The sequence below is a fragment of the Malaclemys terrapin genome, chromosome 17 (assembly GCF_027887155.1).
Source record: "Malaclemys terrapin pileata isolate rMalTer1 chromosome 17, rMalTer1.hap1, whole genome shotgun sequence".
Lineage (NCBI taxonomy): Eukaryota > Metazoa > Chordata > Testudines > Emydidae > Malaclemys > Malaclemys terrapin.
In genome coordinates this window covers 4,543,262-4,564,921 of record NC_071521.1, presented here as the reverse complement: position 1 = coordinate 4,564,921, position 21,660 = coordinate 4,543,262, and the positions used below count along the sequence as shown (strand labels likewise).

At 44.6% G+C, this 21,660-nt stretch overlaps 2 protein-coding genes across 5 annotated transcripts in view; one reads left to right on the top strand and one right to left on the bottom strand.

Annotated features, from left to right (window-relative positions):
- TTLL11 (tubulin tyrosine ligase like 11) overlaps positions 1–7,084 on the bottom strand; it is a 121,931-nt gene extending 114,847 nt beyond the window's left edge. For 2 of the 4 annotated variants that reach the window (XM_054007460.1, XM_054007461.1), the window contains exon 1: positions 6,719–7,084. In XM_054007460.1, the coding sequence (XP_053863435.1) occupies positions 6,719–7,084 (366 nt within the window). Of the gene's footprint in view, positions 1–5,941; positions 6,055–6,718 lie in introns of all 4 variants that reach the window. The other 2 variants (XM_054007462.1, XM_054007463.1) reach the window with 2 other exon arrangements.
- Positions 7,085–20,471: 13,387 nt separating this feature from the next.
- LOC128825290 (carboxyl-terminal PDZ ligand of neuronal nitric oxide synthase protein-like) overlaps positions 20,472–21,660 on the top strand; it is a 68,637-nt gene continuing 67,448 nt past the window's right edge. Inside the window, exon 1 of the mRNA XM_054007653.1 lies at positions 20,472–20,680. Coding sequence (XP_053863628.1) covers positions 20,576–20,680 — 105 coding nt within the window. The 5' untranslated portion in view covers positions 20,472–20,575. The remainder of the gene's footprint in view (positions 20,681–21,660) is intronic.

Genomic DNA, 21,660 nt, shown 5'->3' with positions numbered 1-21,660 from the left:
CTATGAATCCTCCTAAAACCCATACAAGTCAGTGAATCAGCATTGGCATCCCTATTTAATAATAAACTGGCTTCGATCCAAGTTACTGTAGTTTTCTTTGCTCAGATTTGTTTATCCTCATGTTTATTTTATCATCACTCCTGCCTTTATACAGATAGTGCTGGCGCTTAGCTAAATGGACAGATAACTCACTAGTTTCACTATAGCCTCTGTGAACACTTCTATATGCTTGGCTGAAATGCTCTTGGGTAACTCTTACAGCAACACTCAGTGAACAACATATCCTTGAATCAAAACTCTTTGGAGGACAATTTTTCCTCTCTCCATTGGTGACAATCTACTACTGTCAAAAAAGCTCTGCTGCTTCAGGCATTTGTCCTCTATATCACTTAATGTGGCAGACCTAAAAATTGCTTATAAATGAAGAGAAAGCTGCCAGGAATTGAGTGTAAGTGGAGCGTGTCATACTGCAGAAGGTAAATATGGGTCACAGTGAATGGTATTTTCCACTAATTAGCAAAAATGGCAAATCTTTTGGACGGCAAAAGAATATTACTAATGCAAAGTAAGTGTTGCAAAAATAAGCTTTCCTATCTTCCAGTTGTAAACACTTGTCTCTTTAACATGCACTTGCTATTACACCAGAGACATTAGATCACTAGTTTGTATTACACTCCATTACTCTTTAAGGAGAAATGTCACCATCAAGATGGACCAAGAACAGAGCATTAGAAAGCTTCTTCATGGCTGATTACACAAGAGATCAGAAACACATACGCTACACCCGTTTCTTACAAAAACTGACAGTTCATGCTTAAGATAAAACCTAACACTGCTATTAACTGCTGTCACTTAATTCTCTGTACTTTGTAGAGTTCCATTAAATATAGTGCAATCAATACTAAAGTCAGTGAACTAATATTAGTGTCAGTATAGTAAAAAAAGTAACACAGGAGTTAATGAACGAATTTCACTATGCTATGGACCAGTTTTTAAACTGCCCAGCAACTGCCTGTAAAAGAACAAGTCTTCGAAGACATTCAGTGAACATCACTACATATTTAGAGGATAGAATCTGACCCTTAATGAGGTAACAGTTAGACCTAATCTAAATATGCTATTTAAAAGCCCACCCCCCTCCCAAATAACTGGTTTGCTACTCCAGGTGTTATCATAGCAGCTGCTTGCCAGTTGCTTCGTAGTTCAGGCAGCAGGCAGTTTGTTGTCATAAATCTCATTTTCAGCTTCCCCAAAACCAAATCAACTTCCCTGCAATTCCACAGGCAACATCTTGTTGTTTGATTGGGGGGAGGAGAGAATTTGGTGGAAATCAAGACATGAATTTTACAAGCTTGAATTTTTTTTCTTTTTTCAGAATTTTCCTGAAGTTTCTTTGCCATCCCATATCTGACAAGTAAAGACACTTTACTTATACAAGTGCATTTTCATAATTTTACATCGCCACTAGGTGATGGGAAAGGCAATTTGCATGTTCCCTCTGCAAGCAGGCAAGGGAATCTGACCTATTCTGTCTATTCAGTGACAGTGTACAATAACGATAGTATGGTTGGTATGAGTGACCAGAGTGCAGCCTGAGTATATGGTCCCTATGAGCCTGCACTGCACATAAGATTCAGCCACTGCCCAAAGGGAAAAAGGTGCCTTAATCTGGGACCTAAGAGGAAGCAAAAGGCTTAAAAAAATAACCCCCTGGTCAGATGCCACAGCAAGATGAAACTGCCTCCTATTTTGACTAACTATCCTGCTCAGACACCCTGTTTACCTTCACCAGGCCTGAAGAGCTCTGTGAAGCTCAAAAGCTTATCCATTCCACCTACAAGAGTTGGTCCAATAAAAGATATTACCTCACCAACCTTGTCTCGCTCTTTATGGTATATCATGTCACTTAAACTACCTGATAACCAGGGATCCTAGTTTTCCCATGATTCAAAAAACCAAAATTCATCAATAAAAAAACCCCATAAAAATCCAAGTTTTTCCACAATTAAAATGAAATGCTGAACTTTAGTTTCCCTACCCACAATATATATAGGCATCCATTGAGCACATTTTACTGATACATTTACAATTTTTAAGCTGACAGTCTAAGCCCCGCCCATTCTCTGCATTTTTGATTATTTGATCTGGCCCCGGTCCCAATTAGATCAGATAATTGGGGTTCCACTGTAGATGTTTTTATTTTTTCACAAAATGTAAAAACTAAAGATTCTCTGTAAAAAACACAAATTCTGCATTTTCCATGTCCTTCTGTGACAAATGGATCCCTGTCAATAACTGAATATTAAAATTTTTGGTGTGCAGATAAATGAAAAAACTAGAAGGGCTTGTTTTAAAACGGTAAATTTAGCATGTATGACCTGGATAAGGGTGGGGATGGGTGTGTTAATCAAAATCTATTCCAATCCAGCCTTTAATTTGGGGATTATGCATATTTTAATTAAATGCTGTCCCTGATCGTTCTCAGATAATGACCACTCCACTTAATCACACAATAGTTGACATTCTAAGGCTACGGCTACACTACACTGCGTCGCTGTAGCGCTGCTAGTGCAGATGCTCTAAGAGAGAGCTTTCCCATGAACTTAATTACTCCAGCCCCTGCAAGCGGCGGTAGCTATGTGGGTGGGAGAAGCTCTCCCGCCTGCATTGCGCTATCCACACCGGTGCTTAGGTTGGTGTAACTTACATCACTCAGGGAGTGGCTTATTCACACCCCTGAGTGACATAATTTATACCGACATAGCCTAAACTGTCACCACTATTCCTCATTCAACCCCCTCTTCTACCTGAAATTTTGTGTTTGTCACACATTAACATTTGTTCACATTTTTGGGGCATACACTTCATTTCTTATCATGTTTCTATCACTTTGAGGGAGGACTGATCCTTTTATTGTGATAAAGTTCCTACTACAGAAACTTAAGATCACAAACACCTCCAGCTAATCTACTGAATATTTAACATCCCTTGTCTTTCTACCCGAGCTTTAGGCTCACAAATTTCAGTCAGTCGTGCAGAGGTAACAGAATCTGAGAGAGAAAGCAAAATTTTATAAGTATACCATTCAAAACAGGCACAGATCATCTCTGATGAACTAGAGAAAAGACACTTGAAGGTATCTAACCCTCTTTACTATAGTGGGTTGCAAACCTATACACATTTATTATGAGGACTTGTTTGGGCAGAATGAATTATGACTGATTGTAAGTGGTATAGCCAAATGCCTTAAGAGTCACTATTTTGGCTGAAAAGCCATTATTAAGAAGAATGGAAAAGAGGTCAGAGGGAAAAGCAAGGCAGACTAAATAAAAAATACTGACTGAATTAATGGGTGGAGGAGAAAGGATATTTGTTTATTGTCTCCATCAATAAAGATTAAGCAAAGCCAAAGTGATTGCTACTGTGGGATAAAGAGCTGGAAGGAGAATGCTGATAATACAATGTACATGTTCAAGAGGAGAACAATAGGGTGTGCATAGTTCTGTTTCTGGGACAGAATTCATAATACTGAGCAATCTGGGGAATCAGATGCTCAAAACAGCTCAAACATAAGGGACATAAATTTAGTCCTGTGGATTACATTGATACTCAGCCAAGTTTATCAGTTAATTTTAATATTTATCAGACTTTCAGAAGCACTCATTACAGTAATATGTGAGTGAGACTTGTCTAAACTTTAACCCTACAGCAGACAAATTAAATGGCAGAACACCCCTGTTCTGCACTCTACCTACAAAAAGACTGGAGAGAAGCTGCAGGTGGACACTCAACAGGTGCACCTATGTATCAGTGTAACAAGGAGCAAATCTATCAGGTTATAATTTCACACCATTGATTTTTGTTCCTATTTTGTAGTGTGCACATAAGAAGAAGATTTGAGCTTTTATGCAAGGGAAGATTGACTTTCTGCAACAAGATTTAAAAAATAAAAGGCTGAAATACAACATATTCTGTTTCCATAATGTTTTAAGTATACATATCTCAAATAATAGGAAACAGGAGCAGGGATGTATTTAAAAATATTGTATGAAATTCATCTTGGTTTACAAACTCTGTTGTCCAGTGCCATGAGTCAAACCTAATAATGATAAAAGGAGTTTCCAGCACCCACTGACTAGACCAGGGATCGGCAATCTTTGGCACACAGCTCGCCAGGGTAAGCACCCTGGCTGGCCAGGCAGGTTTGTTTACTTGCCGCGTCCGCAGGTTCGGCCGATAGCGGCTCCCACTGGCCGCGGTTCGCCACTCCAGGCCAATGGGGGCTGCCCGAAGCCGTGGCCAGCACATCCCTCGGCCCGTGCCACTTCCCGCAGCCCCCATTGGCCTGGAGCGGAGAACCGCGGCAAGTGGGAGCCGCGATCAGTCAAACCTGCGGATGTGGCAGGTAAACAAACCTGGCTTACCCTGGCGAGACACATGCCAAAGGTTGTCGATCCCTGGATTAGACAGTTTTCTTTTTCCCCCAATCAACTTCACATGCTGGATCAGTTAATTAGTGTTTGTAATCTATCACTGTACGTATAATATATGGGCTGAAATCCTGGCTCCGCAGACAGTCAATACAAAACTCCCACTGATTTAAGAGTGTTACGATTTCACCTACAGACCTGATCACTGCGGTGTCAGAAAGTCCATGTGGTTTAACATGAACTCTACAGGATTCTGTTTATACTTTAAGATGAGTGTATTATTTCATCATCTACTTCCCATTGCAAAAATCAGATTTTGAATCTGCAAATATTGAAAAGTTTTTCTAATTAGTGTTATCACACGTCCTAGTCAGAGTACAACTACAACAATGATTATATTGCAGTGTTACTAAATATAAAAGCAGTCACTGAAATTGTTGGCAGTCGTAACAAATCTATGCAATGCAGTGTTACCTTATAGAAATGTACAGAATAAGAGTTAATGAAGAAATACTTCTCAGTTTTCAATTTATAAGTAACTCACACAAGAAACTGAGGAAAAGTAAAGTTATCAAAGGTGTTCAGTCCTATTCTACCAAATAGGCCATCATGCAATGTCATTACTTGATAATTGATGCTACCTACAACTGTCTAACAATACAATACACGAGCACAAGGCAAAAGTTAGACTGGAGAAAACAACTGATTCTAATGTTATATGCACATGTTATTAAAGTAAGTAATATCCAAGTTTTTCATGGCAGGGAATGTGTTGTAGGGCACCTACGACATTCTGAATATTATAAAGGAACAGGAGAGGCAGATTTACTCTGCACCAATCCTCCAGAAAATAGTTTTTTGGGGTTACAAATGTCCAGTTCTGTTAGGTGTAGTATGGACTGGATAGCAACCCTCAGATCTATACAGGGAGGGCCTCCTCTATGCAAAGTTCTCTCCTTCCCACATGGAAGAGGGGGCAGCTACCTCCATGGAGCTATGGGATCACCTGTGGGTTGAAGGGGAGGAGGGGATCATAAAGAAGCTGGCATATCAAAGGCAGCAATGAAGTGGGGAAGATGTGCCATATAACATTCCCTCCCCCCTCAAACTCTGTAGGGCTCCAGGTGAAAAGAGAATGCATTCCCAGGCCTTATTACATCTCTGTGCTCCCAACCCCACTAGAGAGATCCTGGGGGAAGTGGCCAGCTACAAGAGACCTATCAGCACAGCTCCATGGAGCCATGCAGCCACTGCAGGTGAGAAGTCTTTAGAGTCTGAGAACTGTTTAACATTTTGCAATTGGGGAGTATTTCTGAAATATTTCAGTGTTTATCATGTGAAGGTTTAAATATTATCTTTATTCTGTCCCCCAGACAACCCTTTCAAGGAAGTTCCTATTCTTTCCAGATTTAGTCATTTTAAAAAGCCAAAGACAGTTATTTTGTTAAACTGTTTAACATTGTCATTTTGTTATTAGTACAAAATGTTCTTTATCGTGATTTCAAGCTCACCTATATCTGATTCTACTTTTACAACATAACAGAGGATTTGCCATATCAGATGAGATCCCTGGTCCATCAAGGCCTCATTTTCTATAGATGGCGGTGACCTATATTTAACATTTCTTTGGGGAGGGAAACAAAATGCACCAGGCAATTGTATACAAGTGGTAAGTTTCCTTCTTGCCCCTTACAATGATCAATTTAACCCATGAAGCATGAAATCCAATTACCCTATTTTAGCATGCATAATTACAGATGGTATTAATAGTCACAAAATTACCAAGTCCTTTTAAAAGCCAGCCACATGGTCTGACATCGAATTGTACAATACAAGAAACGTCAAAGCAGCAGCCAGAAGAGTCCGAATGGATGGTAACCTTTGCTCCTGAGCCCATTTTTGCACAAGCGCCATCCCTGGACTGGATGACAAAACTCCTGGGGGGAAATGGGGTGGGAGAGGCAGCTGCTGGAGCCGGGCTTACGGAGCACTAGTGGGCGAGCAGAGAATAGATCCGGGGGCTGACAGAGGAATGCTGGAGCGGGCAGAAGGAAAGTGGCTGGGGCAGAGAGGAGTCCCGGGGGCTCGGAGGGGCCCACGCAGGGCTATGGGGGAGCACAGAGCTCGGGGAAGGCTCGGAGCAGCCCGACGGGAGAGCCGGGGCGCGGGGAGGAAGAGCCGCTGGGGAGCCCGGGCCGGGGCGCTGTGCGCCGCGAAGGGCCCGGCAGGCAGGGGCTGCGGGGAGGAGGCGCTGCGGGAGGCCTGGGAAGAGGGCGCGGGTCCCTCACCTCTCTCCAGCGGAGCTGCCGCAAGCTGATCTTCAGCGCCTCCAGCGAGGTCTTGGCCTTGGAGCTGTCCACGGTGACATGGGCCCGCCGGGCGGGCCGGCCTCCCTCCTCCCCGGCACGGCGGGTCGAGCCCCGCTTGCCCCGGCCCCCCTTCCCCGCCCCGCTCCGTTTGGCCTGTCCCTTCGAGCCCGGGCCGCTGGGCCTCCTGCCCTGAGCCACCGGGGCCGGCGAGGGGACCCCTTCAGCCGCCTGCTGGGGCTCCGGGGCGGCCTCGCTCCGCTCCGGCTCCTCGGCGGGGAGGGCCGGGGACCCTGGCGGCTCCTGGGCCGGGGGGCAGCTCTCGGGCTCGGTCCCGGCCGACTCCATTACCAGGCGGCAGAGCTCCCCGGGGCCCCTCCAGCCGCTGTCATTGCCGCGTCCCTCCGGGCGGCGCCGGTTGCCATGATCGCTCAGACGGTTGGCAACGGCCGAGACAGGTACCGCAAAGGACCAATCACCGTCAAAGGCAATCGCGCCTCCCAACCCCCCTCCCTCCCCTGGGGAAATCACAGATGCGAGGGGCGGGGCGTATCCCTTGGCTATGGCCACGTGACTGTGGCTCAGGCCACCATCTTTGCAATGGGCAGAAAGCTATTCACCAGTAGGACTGAAGCTAGGAAGGAGGCCATTTTGGAAGTAGGAGGCAAGCTCTGAGCCAATAGACCTGAAGCTATCAAGGGAGCCATCTTGGAAGTGGGAAAAAAAGAAAAGGACTGCAGCCCACCCCTTGTCCTGGGTGCCAAACACTAAGGAATCCCTCCAGTAGGGAATTAGTTTGGGAGGACAGGGAAAGAAGGGCTAATAGGTTGAACCACAATAATAGCAGGAGACATAATGTACTACAGCCACATGAACTGTAGCATCTTAAGGGGCAGGCTGCACTTGCTCACAGCTTGGAATCCCCAGGTGTTCCAGTCACAGGCTAAAAATCCCTTTAGCCTGAGTTCAGCACTTCCCCCAGTTCAGTCTTTGTTTCTCGGGTGTTTCCAGGAGTCTTCTGGTGTGGGGAGCAAAGAACACCACATGATGTCACTCCCCACCTTATATAGCTTTTGCATATGGCGGGAGCCCTTTGTTTCCAAGCTTGGTTCCCAGCCCCATCTGTGGAAAAACACTGACATCGCAGGATAGAGTCTAGAGACATGTGGTCTCATCACATGTCCTTGCGGTGTCATAGCAGCCATTACTGGAGGCTATCTGTAATGTTCTCAGGAAGGCTTCCCAGGTGGGAGATAAGCTTCTCCTGCGGCCTATTGTTTTCCTAATGGCCCATTCCCCATCTACTGTCTAGACTAGAATGAAAGTATCTTGTCTAGTGGGCGTTCCCCAGGTGTAACTACATTTGAAATACAGAGACATAGTCTCAGAGTAACAGCCGTGTTAGTCTGTATCCGCAAAAAGAAGAACAGGAGTACTTGTGGCACCTTAGAGACTAACAAATTTATTAGAGCATAAGCTTTCGTGGACTACAGCCCACTTCTTCGGATGCATATAGAGACATAGTCAATATTCATAACTTCAGATACAAAAATGATACATGCATACAAATAGGATAATCATATTCAGCAAATCATAACATTTTCAGTGACATGTCACATGACTTATCTTGCATAAAATACATCATAACTATGTCATAATCATATTATAACAATATGACTGAAGAATATGGGGTGCAGTGTCACAGAAGGCTTTCATGGGAGGACTTACTGGGGGCAATGTTTGGCATGGTGTGCAGGGACTGAGGCCTGCAAATTAATCCCTTTACGATTAGCAGGGAGCATATGCATCCTCCCCCCAGCAAATGTTGTGGAAGTTACACTGTGTGAGGGTCTTTGTCTCTCTCCGTTGCAGCAAACATTTTCAGTGACGGAAAGGATGACCTCTCCACAAAAATCCCAGGCCAGCCAAGGAAAATTCACCCTTAGACAAGGATTATCAAATCTCTGTCTTTAGTTTCAGGATACGTTTTAAAAATTTAATACAGCCCAGAAGACGCATAGTCTGACCTCCCCCTTTCCCAACCCTCCTGCCCAGTCTGGCTTTTACAGCTGGGCCATGTAGAATAGGAGAGGTAGATGGGAAGAGTAAAGTGGTGTGATTTCTTATTAGCCACTCTAGTTTGGGCTTGACGAGATTCATCACAGGCACAGTTCCATTAACCAAAGCCAGTACAATGTTCTGCAGCAGTGACTGAGGCTCTTCATCTTCATGGTAGATTTCCTTTCCCTTTCTCTGAAATGACTCGTGCTGAGATTAGATGTGTGCACTGGAATAACAACATCTCCTTGGAGTCAGACATGTCCTTTGCTTGCCTAAAAATAATAATTCAAGAAGGTGCAAAATCAGAGAGCAGCCCAGGAAACTGCCATCCCTGTGTTTGCAGAATGACAGTCTCCTACATTAACCCTGTACTAAAACAGAACTGTCCATTCAGGAATCTTGATCTTGGAGGGCACTTGTGTTCCTAAACCCTTTATATCTCCTTCAAAATACACACACTCCAAAATCAGCCGTGTCTTTCTTAGTAACGTACATATTAATTGTTGCTGAAAAGGAATTGCTGGACTTGGCTTTCTTGATGGATGGCTTGGTAGCATAATAAATAAAAAAATAATAGTAATAATAATAATAATAATAAGTGATAATTAATCAAATAAAGGCTGTTCACAGTCTAACGTAAAATGGGTTGGATATAGTCTAGCTCAGGACCTAAAATCATCCCCAAAATCACCATCATTTATTGGCCCCCTTGTTCGCAGGATCAACAGAGGGACGATGCACTGAATGGACTTCAGAGAATGAACTTGCTGGCAGAGGTAAGACCCTTTGGCAAAGCAATGTGGGGAAATTTACAGGCTCATGGCTTGGCTGTATCTGTTCTGCCATTAGAGAACAACCATTTCCAGCTTTGCCAAACTGACATCTTTCATCAGAAAATACCTAAATCATTTACTGTAAGATTGATATAAACAAGGACAGAACTTAAGGAGGTCCAATTTCAAAGTGTGAATCTAGTTTGTAAGAAAATTTTTAATGAAGCTACTAATCCGACATACCTAATTTAGCTGATACAGAGCTGGCCAATCTGGCCCTTTGTCACTTTGAGACTAGAGGATTGAAATGCTTTGCATACTGAGACCACTCGGAAACTGAAGCTACTACAGAACGCAGCAATACTCTTAGTAAAGTGAGTTTCATTACACCAGTGCTCTGGGATCTGCACTGATTGCCAGTAAGTTTATAGATGAGATTCAAGACATTGAACTCCCCAAACAAAAGAACTGCCCAAGTTATTTTAATGGATCAGATGGGTAGCATGAGAATAAATAATAGAGGCATTTTTCAGTGAAAACAATTGCTCTTATAGATATATAAAATAAGCAAATATAATACTTTGTTTTATGCACAATTAAATCAAATCTATCAAAATATTAATTCAGGAAAGACAATTAATCTGAAAACTCCTGGGGGAACCTGAAGAATAGTTTTTAAAATAACAGAAGTATGTCTTCTTTTTGGGATTAGTAACGTTAAATAGAAAACAAAAAATCCTGGATGACATGTTTTCACTTAGCCTGTAGGTGGCACTGCAATCTGCTGTGAAATTTATTTGTTACCCCAGAAAGTGCACCACAGTATTCTGTTACAAAAAATTAAAATATTCTGTGTGAGAAAGAAGGATCTCTAGAACTAATTAGAATTCAGGACAAGATGGTAGCTCAGACCATGCTATCAGTCACTGGAATCATGTTATTTATGTGGCAAAGGGGACAGGGCTGAATGGGAGGTGAGGAGAAATCACTTTAATAAAAAATATATATATATTTTTTTAAAGGGACATCTAGACAATGGTGGGAAGTAGAAAGGAAATGTCAGGAAAATTAAAATGCTACCTGTGGAATTCTAAGTACAGAAGATAGGATTCCAGGAGTTACTAGAGTATGTCAGATTTTAGGAACAAGTCTGTGTCTAAAGACTGGTATCCCATCTTCATCCGCCATCACCACCTCCTATTTCACAGAAAAGGGGGGAATAGAAAACAATGTACCTGGCTAATTGTATGATTCTGCTGAAGTAGGAACAGGGGTGACTCTTTCCCACAGGTGAACAGCGACTCAGCGCACATCACAAAGCATGAAGTTTAATCAGCCTGATGACATCTTATTGCATAGCCTCACCTGAGATCATAAAATTAGCCACATCTTTTTAAAATCCAATTGCAGTATCTATCCTTCTACATCTACTCCCTGCAGGGCATTGAGAGATTAATTAGGGAACAACTCTACCTAAGAAAGTGTCGGTCATCACCAGGTGGCTATTAAATGTAGTGCCTTGGCTGCTTGATAGCTGTACAGATTCTTAATGAAAAACTCTGGAGATTCCCTGAGAGCATGACTTTTATGCTAAAGCCCTGAGGAGGACTCTATGCAGAGCTATACCAGGAGGAAATTGTGCCTCAGGCAGGTACACTCTCCAGATGTTGTTCCTTATGCATGTGTCCTTTTAAGATTAGTGATGGGCTCTTCATATCAGGATGAATCTTTGTAGTGTGTGAATATAGAACTGCTGATTTCACAGACCCAGAGGCTGAAGTTTTCTATCCATCAGATACAGCACAGACCATGGTAATGTCCCACACTAACCAGCGTACATCTGAGCCCTTTTCTGAAGGGACCACCTCTGGGAGGAAAAGAGGAGTCTCTTTTCTCATCGTTCATTCAGTCTTTGGCGTCTCTGTTGAGACTGCCTAATAGGGTGCCAATTCTAGTGGTGGTTTTAGTGATGACAGCTGTTCACCAACACCTCCCACACCACAATTATGATTCACCAACTCATGTCACACGGATCACCAAACAGCTACCAGATGGTAGCAACTGCTGGTGATTGCCAGCTAGGGTGGGATTTAGACTGGTGACCTAAAAGTGAAAGGCTCCTTATCCTATTATCAGCCTCCTGATCCATCTAGCCCCCTGGGACAATGCTTTGTAATGTATGTTAGAGCTTTTTCATCACAGATGTCAGAAATGCTGAAGGAAAACCATAGATTTAGCTGACATGGACCAGAACATTGACTAGCTTTTTGAGCACTGGAAATGTCCCGAAGATGCCAAACAAAATGACTGCATAGGAATATTTTTATATAAAATTTTGATAGAGCCATATTTCTAAAAGGTTAATAATTCACTACCTACTTCTAACTAGTTATTCACCAGATAACTGGTTTGCTTTATGCTACATGCATAAAACCTTCATTTCCTGTTGAGATAAATGGGGAGGGTATGTACTGTATGGCATGAAGTCAGACTGTATGTAGTATTCCTGTACTGCAAGGTAAGGGAGTAAAGTATAGGTTGAATAGTAATGAGGTAGCAATGGCACAGAAGAAGGAGCATGTATCATGCTGTATATTGCAGGTTAGATCTAGTGGCAGGGAACAAACAAGCATGAATTTTTAAATTCTCTCTCTCTCTTGTAAGGTCAAGGGAAATTGAAAGTTACTGTGTGCTGCTAAACACAGATTTATATCCTAGAGAGCCCCTCATCCAGAGATATTTGCTCAAGCAATCCTTGTGTAATAAAGCTCAGACACATATTCCCTGTAGGAGCTATAGACCCATTAGTTCATATGTAGAATTATGCTGGGGAAAAATATTTATGAAGTGTTTTTACCTGAAGAAACTCTTACATCTAGCAGTAGCCATGTCAGCTTTGATAGGCCTGACAATACAGGGGGCCACCATGATACCACAAATCAGATGAGGTCTGACATTCTGCCATCTGAGGGCACAGTGGTGCTCTCATACACATTAGCCAATACATTATCCAGTCCCAGTACTGTACCTGATAATGGAGTAATCTAGCCAGTAAGAGACCTGGATTTGAGTCCTACTTTAATGGCCTTTGTAACTGTATTACTGTAAGACAGGGCTATCAAATCACACAGATGGCAGTGTCACCCCGCAGGGAGGTAGCAGGCAGGCTGCGAGTTCAGATTGTACTGTACTCTATCTCCCAGCCAAAAGCCTTGCTCATCCCTGTGCTGATTCATACTTTATTGGGTCATGTGTAGCATGGTATATTACATGCGTGTACGTGCCTTCCTAAAAGGTTAGTATGTAACAACTGCTCAGTACTGGATAGATATCAGGTCTACTCCTGTGTGATCATATTGTCATTGAATGGCTGCAGCCCACTAAAGGTAGAAGCCTTAATAGTACTATATAAGCACAAACATTTCACTGACTAATGCTAAATGACTATTTTTGATTCGTAAACATCTGAGAACCTGATTCTACAAGTTATGATTGCGCAGTCAGGAAACTGATGTGTACCATATGACATGTCCAATCAAAACAACACATTAGGAATATCAACAGCATTGCAAGCTCTAAGCATGCAAAACTCATGAGTCAGCCTTCAAAGAATATCAGGAGATTATCTTAAAATTCATGGGAATGTTGTGAATAATAAATTTGGGATCTTTTTATTTTCCCTCTGGTTTCTAAGTCTTTACAGTGAACTTGGGTCACAGTTTCATGCTTTTTCCTGTAGCCATGAAGATTAGCAACTTACTTCTTTTAAAAAATGAAAGCTGAGATTCTCATGTAATCACAGGACTCCAGAATCCAGGTATTTAGGATCAACATCAAATATCATGAGACTTGTGAATTACAAAAAAAAAGTCACAACTTTTGTATCAGCACCAACACCAAACTGGTCTCCTGCAAGCTGCAGAACAAGAATTATTTGCAGATATTATTCAGCAAATCATTTTGAGTAAGGAATAAATTTGAGAAAACCTATGGTGCATTCATGGACAATTCACAAACAGACACAAGGAAAAGTTAATCAAATAAGTTATCCATAGGAACTATCCACTCTGCTCTATAGTAAGCGGTTCCTTCTGTAACCATGGTGGGAGTTTTTTTTTTATAATTGTGCCTTTACTGGTCAACAGGAAAACAATGTTTTAAAAATGAAAAAGTCAGGAGAAAACATGTCTGGTAAACACAGTCTCTCTTTGGGAAATGTCTCTGTTGTAATTATACTTCCCAGGCTGGGTTTAAATTAGTTTACATAAGCATATGCTCACAATGTTTATGTTCGACCACCGAAGATTTGTGGTTGACCTACATATGCAAACAAAACAATGGCTGCATACTTAGGAAAAAATTTGCATGATAGAAGATGATGAAAATATGCATAATAGTAGATGACATTTCTCATTCTTGAATCCTCTTGTACACAACTTAGGAACTGGCCATGCATGAAAGAGGCTTGCAGTTGTAATGGAGAGATTTTCTGGCTACACTACAAATCTGAACCTTCAACACATTAGGCTTCTGTTTCTCCCTGAACACCACAAATCTGTATAACCATCTAACCAAACAGAACCTCCACCAGCCAAGCAGATATGTGACACTGAGAGAGAAGGACTGACAGTGATGAAACAATGACAGCGCTACCCAGCCTGATCCACATGTCTCTTCTTGATTTGGTTCATGTGGTAGCTCAAGAGACTTACTGCAAGATTCTGTCCAGGAGTTTGCCCTATTTTCATCTAAACCCCACTGCAGCTGAGGGTAATACCAACTAATTTCAACCCATAGAACCTTATTTATCTAACCTGCTCCTTTGGATTTAATCAAACATTAGCATTTACAGACATGTGAGGGTGTCTCCAGGTATTTTTGGCTAACCAGGGTTCTAGTGTATCACTTTATTGTCCTGAATAACAAAGAAGGGAGCTACCTGATGTGGAACATACAAGAGGAATCCAGGGTCAAAATCTTCAGCCAGCTGTGAACTAATTCATCCATCTTTATTTTATGCAGAAAAGCTCAGTTCAAGTTCAGCACGTGGTTAATGTTCCTGCTTTGTTACCAATTTTCTGTGTTAAATTAAAGCACAAAGTCAGTTTTTTTTATCAAGGTCGGACACTGCCTTACTCAGGAACAGAAACACAGCCCGCTCCTTGTTTCCAAGTTTGCTCTAACTACTAGAAAGCATCAGCTCCTAGGGCAACAGAGAAGTGGAGCATGTATGGGGTCTTCTGGCTTTACAGTGAAACCCATGGCGGCATGTCAAGGCTGAAGAGAATTCCTGAGATGTGTGAAGAGCTGGCTGGTAATGCCAGTTCATGTTCCTTTTTCATCCTTCCCGATTCTGTGAGCCCTGCTTGCAGACATCAAGTGAAACTGACAGATTTTTCTGTCTTAACAACAATGCTTATTTCTGATTCTCTGTGTTCTGAGGGTAAAGTAAATTATTGGATGGAAAACAACCAAAAAACCCTCACCGTGAAGTACCGAATGTCTCAAGCTTTGGAAATACAAGCAGGGCTTGCATTTTATTTATTTTGTTAAATGTGCAGTCTTAAAATGTTAAGCCCATTATGATGGTGTCCTGTCTCCCCTACCCTACATTCTTCAGAGCATCTTGCTTTGCGGTGGGAAGGCAGGCGGGCTTTTGGAATTGGTTCTGGGCTTGTTATGCAAAAAAAAATCCACCCCAACATTTAAATAAATATTAAAGTCCTGATCCAGAATCCATTGAAGTCAATGAAATTCCGGCACCAGATGCTTCATTTTTATTTACCTCTCTCCAGGAACGAAGCCAGAGTTGTTGGGTTTTTTCCCCCCAACATGCATGTTTTAGATGTAGCAGCCTTTAAACGAATGTCTCAAAGACACATCAAAACTACTGGATTTTGATCCCCAACTTCACATCTGTCCCAGATCCCCTCTTCATCATACAAACCTCACCTCAACACCCACTGGCTTTCAATATCCTGAAAGTGAGGGAACACTGTCTGTTTCCGTGTTCTTAGTAAACATACACAGCAAGACTCTGCTTTGCAAACAAACTCCCATCTCATAATTAGCGGTAAGTGAATTAACCTTTTAAATCTTATAAGGCTGTCTGCCAGAACACTGGAGGACCTAGCTTTAAGACCTCACCTGCCCATGGTACTCTTGCTACCCCACTAGCTGGTGGCGGAGGTACTGCTAAAACTGGTGTGACAAAAAGTTAGAGGAGATCAAATATACTGAGCTGGGAGTAAAGTGCATAGGGCTTTCCGGGCTTGCTAGTAGGCTCTGAAAGTGTTTCCTGTAATAAAGGTTTTCACTAGCATTACCCTAGGTCTGGCTTGTTGTTTTTGCTAAGCCATGTTATTTATTGTTTTAATCAGCATAGCTCAGCACTGCAGAAACAAGTCATCCTTGCAAGTATAAAAACATTAACAGAAAAGGGGGAAATAATCTGTGACGTCAAAACCAGGCTTTTTGGTCTGTTAAATGTATGTAATCAGAGAGCTCTACACCTAAAACTTAGGTTGATCTAGCTACTTTGCTCAGGGGTATGAAAAAAAGTCATGCCTCTGAGAGATATAGTTAAGCCAACCTAAGCCCAAGTGTAGACAGCACTAAGTCGACAGGAGAACTTTTCTGTCAACTTAGCTACTGCCTCTCGGAGAGGTGGATTTACTACAGTGACTGAAGCACCCTTCGGTCACTGTAGGAGGTGTCAATACTGCAGGAGCGGAGCTGCAGCAGTGCATCTGTGCCGCTGTAGCGTTTCTAGTGTAGACATACTCTCAGCTTAATAAAGTCACTAGGGGTATGGCTTGACTAGCAACGTTAGAGTGCTGCCGCAGCAGTGCTTTTATGTGGCTGTGTAGTCGCGGCTCCCAGCGCTGGTGCACTGTCTACACTGCCACTTCACAGCACTGAAACTTGCAGCGCTCAGGGGGGTGTTTTTTCACACCCCTGAACAAGAACGTTGCAGCGCTGTAAAGTGGTAGTGTAGACAAGGCCTGGGAGTTGTAATGATGCTCACTCTGTTATATGGCAACACCCTGTTAAACAGAGAGCTCTGATGATGTTCCTCGCGTCTGTTTGCCAGAAGCTGGGAATGAGCGACAGGGGATGGATCACTTGATGATCAACTGTTCTGTTCATTCCCTCTGGGACACCTGGCACTGGCCACTGTCGGAAGACAGGATACTGGGCTAGATGGACCTTTGGTCTGACCCAGTAGGGCCGTTCTTATGTACTGTTACTGTATAATGTCTCTTTAAACAAAAGCTCACTGTTGTTTTGTTTCTGATATTTACATATCAAGGATTTGTAAACCTGTGAACACTTCCTAAATAAATAAATAGTTTTTTTTAAAAGGCTTCCTTTAAAAGGTTGCAGTGTCTGTGTAAGGTGTGAGAGGTAAACCCCTTATCCCAATTGTTGGGCTGGCTGGGAGCTGAAAGAAACTTTTTTGAAGCAGGTGGGTGTGGCAGCCGCCTTCCAGTCAGGCTAAAGGAAGAAACAGTTAAATAAGCCTCTGTTTAGAGATAGCTGAAACAACAGCAGCCACCACCCAAAACACGGGCCTCAGGAATCTGAGCGATGTGGGAGGAGGGACTTCACTGTGGGCTTTTAACCAGCATGTTGTCTAACTTGGCCCATTGGGCTCCCAGGGTTGCTACCATTGGAAGACCTGAACACCACATCCTCTGCCAGCAGCGTAGGCACTGAATGATTGCACCCGTCCCACTATGCTCAGCACAGCTCCCTGCAGCAAGTCTATAATGTCTATGGTTTATAATGTCTACGGTTTGGAACTACACCTCCCACGCCTTTCCACTGAGGCTGGGGGCAGGGGTTGGGACATAGTGGCTAGCTTTGTGTACAGCAGGGACAATCCAAGTGGTAGTGGGAAACTTGAGCACCATGGATAGCAATTGTGACTAGAAATGTGGGGTGAAATCCTGTCCCCAGTGAAATCAATGGGAGTTTTGCCTTTGACTTAAATGAAGCCAGGGTTTTACCCGTGCTGTGTTACAGGCATGCTGGGTTAGCACACTAACTGGGTAGTGTAGACAATGCCTAGATGCACGGCCTCCCATTCAATGAACAAGAGTCAAAGGGGTTGCTCACATATACCAAACAGCAGCAGCAGCAGCAGCGCTAGCATGCAGTTTTAAATGAGAGGTTGGGATAATGGCCGTTCTCTTCTGTTTTATGGAAACCAAACAATTTCACCGTACCCCATTAGCTCAGCGATACTCACAAGAAGATAATCTAGGTTATTGATTCAGGCTGGTTGGATTTTATTTCCATATTTTATTAAATTGAGACTCCTGAAAATATAAATAAAAAAGCGCCAAACATCCTGAGCATTCAGCCCACAAGTGAGCATAAAAAGTTATCGCCTAAAGAGAGCTCATGAATCTGCAGGTGCAATGCAGAATCTGAAGAGTGGCACATTGGCTAGCAAAAACAGATTCATTGAATTGCATATGTAAAATGAAACCTATATTGGGGTACTCTGAACAAATGAAGGATTAGCATAAATCTGTGTGCATTTAAGTGGGAAATGTGATATTATATTATAGCCAGGGAAAAAAGAAGCCTGGAGACAAGACAGACAGAAGAGCATAGCAAAGAAGAGGCTACATGAAGGACCTATCATTGCTGACTCAACCCTGAGTGATGCCCACAATATCAGGAAGATCTGCTAGCAACCATGGTATTCCTGAATGCATGGACTCCAACCAATGGGACATAGAAACAGTACTCGTTCTTCAGGCTGCCCCTCCCTCCCTTAATGATGAGGTTCTGTAATTGGCCAGAGTTTGTGGCTGCTGCCTTCCTCCCATTGACTTGTGCGTGCTCAAACCTGCCAAGCCACTTGGGCCAATCGCAATCATGGGAGTGAGGGTTGGAGCAGCACAGCCTCCACTGTGGCATAAAGTGTGCATAACTGAATGGGAGGAGGTAGGTCCAGGCTGGCAAAGTGAAGGACTGTTGTCATAACTCTTGTAATAATATGGGTGTCTGGGCAGAGGATCTGAGACCAGAATACCAAGAACAACCACTTGGCAATGCATATCCTTTGATTTATCAGCTAGCCGGCACACTTGCAGTATCAGTCCCAAGGTTACAGTTCAGTAATGGGAACCCCGCATCCTCTGTGGTTTTGGAACGAGATACCCTATTATGATATCACTGATCAAGCTCCATATCTTGAATTCTACTAATTAAAAAACAACAACAAATCTCTCTTGTTAAAATAGATATCACAGAGAGTACAGTGTGTGATCATATTTAAGCATGCGTGGTGATATTATTTGTATGATAAAAGGTTATAGTCACTCATTTCATAAACAAGGGCCCAGATTAATTCCTGGTGCAGCCCTACTGAAATCAATAGAGTTACCCCAGGGATAAGCATGTCTCTGACTTTTAGGCTCTATTCAACTTACACCTTTCAAATCCGATTTTGCAACTGGTTAGTGACAGGATTGCCTTAGAAAGTTGCACATTAAATGGTTCAGCTTTTCTGTCATCATCACAACCATGCTTGTGCATCTACTGTTTGCATAAGTTCATCCTGGGAAATTTGGACAGCTACCCCACACTGCCTCAGCCAGGGATAGGCCACTACAGAGCAACATCAGCAAGGTGTGACACAATGCACCATGGGATGCCCTACCTCAGTTCAGAAAAGGCTGGAAGGAAAGAGGACCAGCCAAACTGGTTGCACAAAGATGGCAAGGATGCTTCACTGGAAGAACCTGTAACTGGTTCGGCACCTGTGGGAAGTCCGCCATGTGACACTATGCTTCTGGCGGGGTGCTACACTGCTGTGGTTATTAACAGAGCCTTAACCATATTGTGAATTGATAGGAAACATGGTTAGAACCTGCCATATCTGGTTACAACCTTGGCTAGAAGTTGTAGTGTGGACACGGCCTTAGACTGTATCATTTTTTGCATAGTTGTACACAGTAGGGAAAAGGCACACACTAAAACCAGGGTTAAAATAACAGATGTATGGCTTAAAACAGAGAAAAGACAGACAAATCCGTTACAGTGGATATTCCATCCTTAACTCATCCTGCCACGTCTCTAGCACTGTAGCTCACAGGATAGGCAACTTCACCCACTGTTTTATGGTGCCCTGGGAGAAATCGCCCCATGATGTAAACTTCACTTCCACCATAAGGTGAGCTAACAATTCAGTCTCAGGCACCTTGTGTGTTTTTTCAGTCAGAGCCTTACTATCCTGGTCAGTCATGTGTTTGTATTTAAAGGGACGCTCTCAGGCCAGCCTAGCCCTCAGTGCAGAGTTTGCAAGACAAGATTCCATAAGACTAAACTCCAGTAGCAATGGTCCCATGCCCGGTTTCCCAGATGGGCGCAGAACGCCTGTTTGCAAAGGGGCAACGTGTCCCACTGGCTCCGGCAGCGCCTGCTAATGCAGGGAAAGGAGAAAGTGAAACGGCTCCGAACTGACTCTGAAGCAGAGCGAAGCCGATCAGCGCCAGGTTCCATCCTGCCTGCTGCGGGGCGGGGGGATGCGGGACGCCGGGCGGGCCAGGGCCGGGCCGAGCCGAGCCGAGTCTGTCCGCGGCAGGGACCTGAGAGGGCAGCAGATGCGATGGGCAGGTGCCTGCATGTATGTCCCCTCTGGGCCGGGCTCAGGAACGGAACCAAAAGGGAGCGGGCTGGGGAAATGGCCAGGCCAGGGGTGGGGGCCGGGCAGCTGGGCAGGGCCATATCCCGGTCCGCCCGCCCGCGGTCACTGCAGGAGCCAGCCCCCCCACTCTGGGCAGCCCCCCCCCCCAGCACCGCCCCCGCCTGTCACGTGACGGAACTTGGGGCCAATGGGCGGGAGGCGCCGCGGGCAGCCGGGGGAATCTCATTCAAAACGCGGCCGGAGCCGCCGCCGCCTGGCACCGGGGCTGCGCGGCGCTGGCTCGGGGCCGGCAGCGGGCGATGCTCCGGGGCTGGGCGCGGGGAGGCTGGTGCCGGGAAGATGCCGGTGAAGAACAGGTACAACCTGGTGGACGATGGCTGCGACTCGCGGGTCCCTCTGCACAACGAAGACGCCTTCCAGCACGGGATCCACTTCCAGGCCAAGGTGAGCCGGGCGGGGCCCGGGCTGGTGCCTGCTGGGGAGTGGAGGGGGCCCCCCGGGCCCGGACGGTGCAGGCCAGCCCCCCCCCCCGCCCGGGGACCGGGTTGGCCGCCTGCTGCCAGTGTCCGAAACACGTGTCCCCTCCGGGCACGGGCGGCCCCGACCCCTTCCCCCGGGGCAGGGTGACCGCGCCGAGCAGGGCTTTGGTGCCCCCGGGATAAACGTGCCAGGGGAGAGCAGCCCCCCCCGGCTGCCCGCTGGGGCGGGGAGGGCCGAGCCGGCTTTGCAAAGCAATGGGGCAGGAGTGCGGACAACCTTGTGCTGCAAGAGGCGGCAGCGGGGGAGGGAGTTCTGGGGCCGGAGCAGGGAAGGGGAGCCGTATAATCCTACCGCGGGAGCTGGGCTGGAAATCTGGGCGGACTCTCTACTCTGGAACAAGTGACTCTATTCCCTTAGCGTTACAGGAGTATAGTTCTGCTGGTCGATTTCCCCCAGCCCCTAGGGGGGTACAGGTTGGGTTACATAAGAGTGGCTGGACTAAGTGAGACCCATGGTCCATCTAGCCCCATATCCTGCCTCCCGCCCAGGGGAGATGTTTCAAAGGGAATCAACAGAACAGGGCAATTATCAAGTGATCCATCCCCTGTCATCCAGTCTCAGCTTCTGGTAGTCAGAGGCTTAGGACAGCCAGACCCTGGGATTGGATCCCTGACCATCTTGGCTAATAGCCATGGCTGGATTTATCCTGCATGAACATACTTAATTCCTTTTTGAACCCAGTTATAGTTTTGGCCTTCACGACATCCCGTGGCAACAAGTTCCACAGGTTGACTGGGCGTTGTGTGAGGAAATATTTCTTTTTGTTTGGTTTAAACCTGCTAATTTCATTGGGTAACTGCTGGTTATTGTGTTATGAGGCGTAAATAACACTTCCCTGTTCACTTTCTCCACACCATTTGTGATTTTATAATCCTCTTTCATCT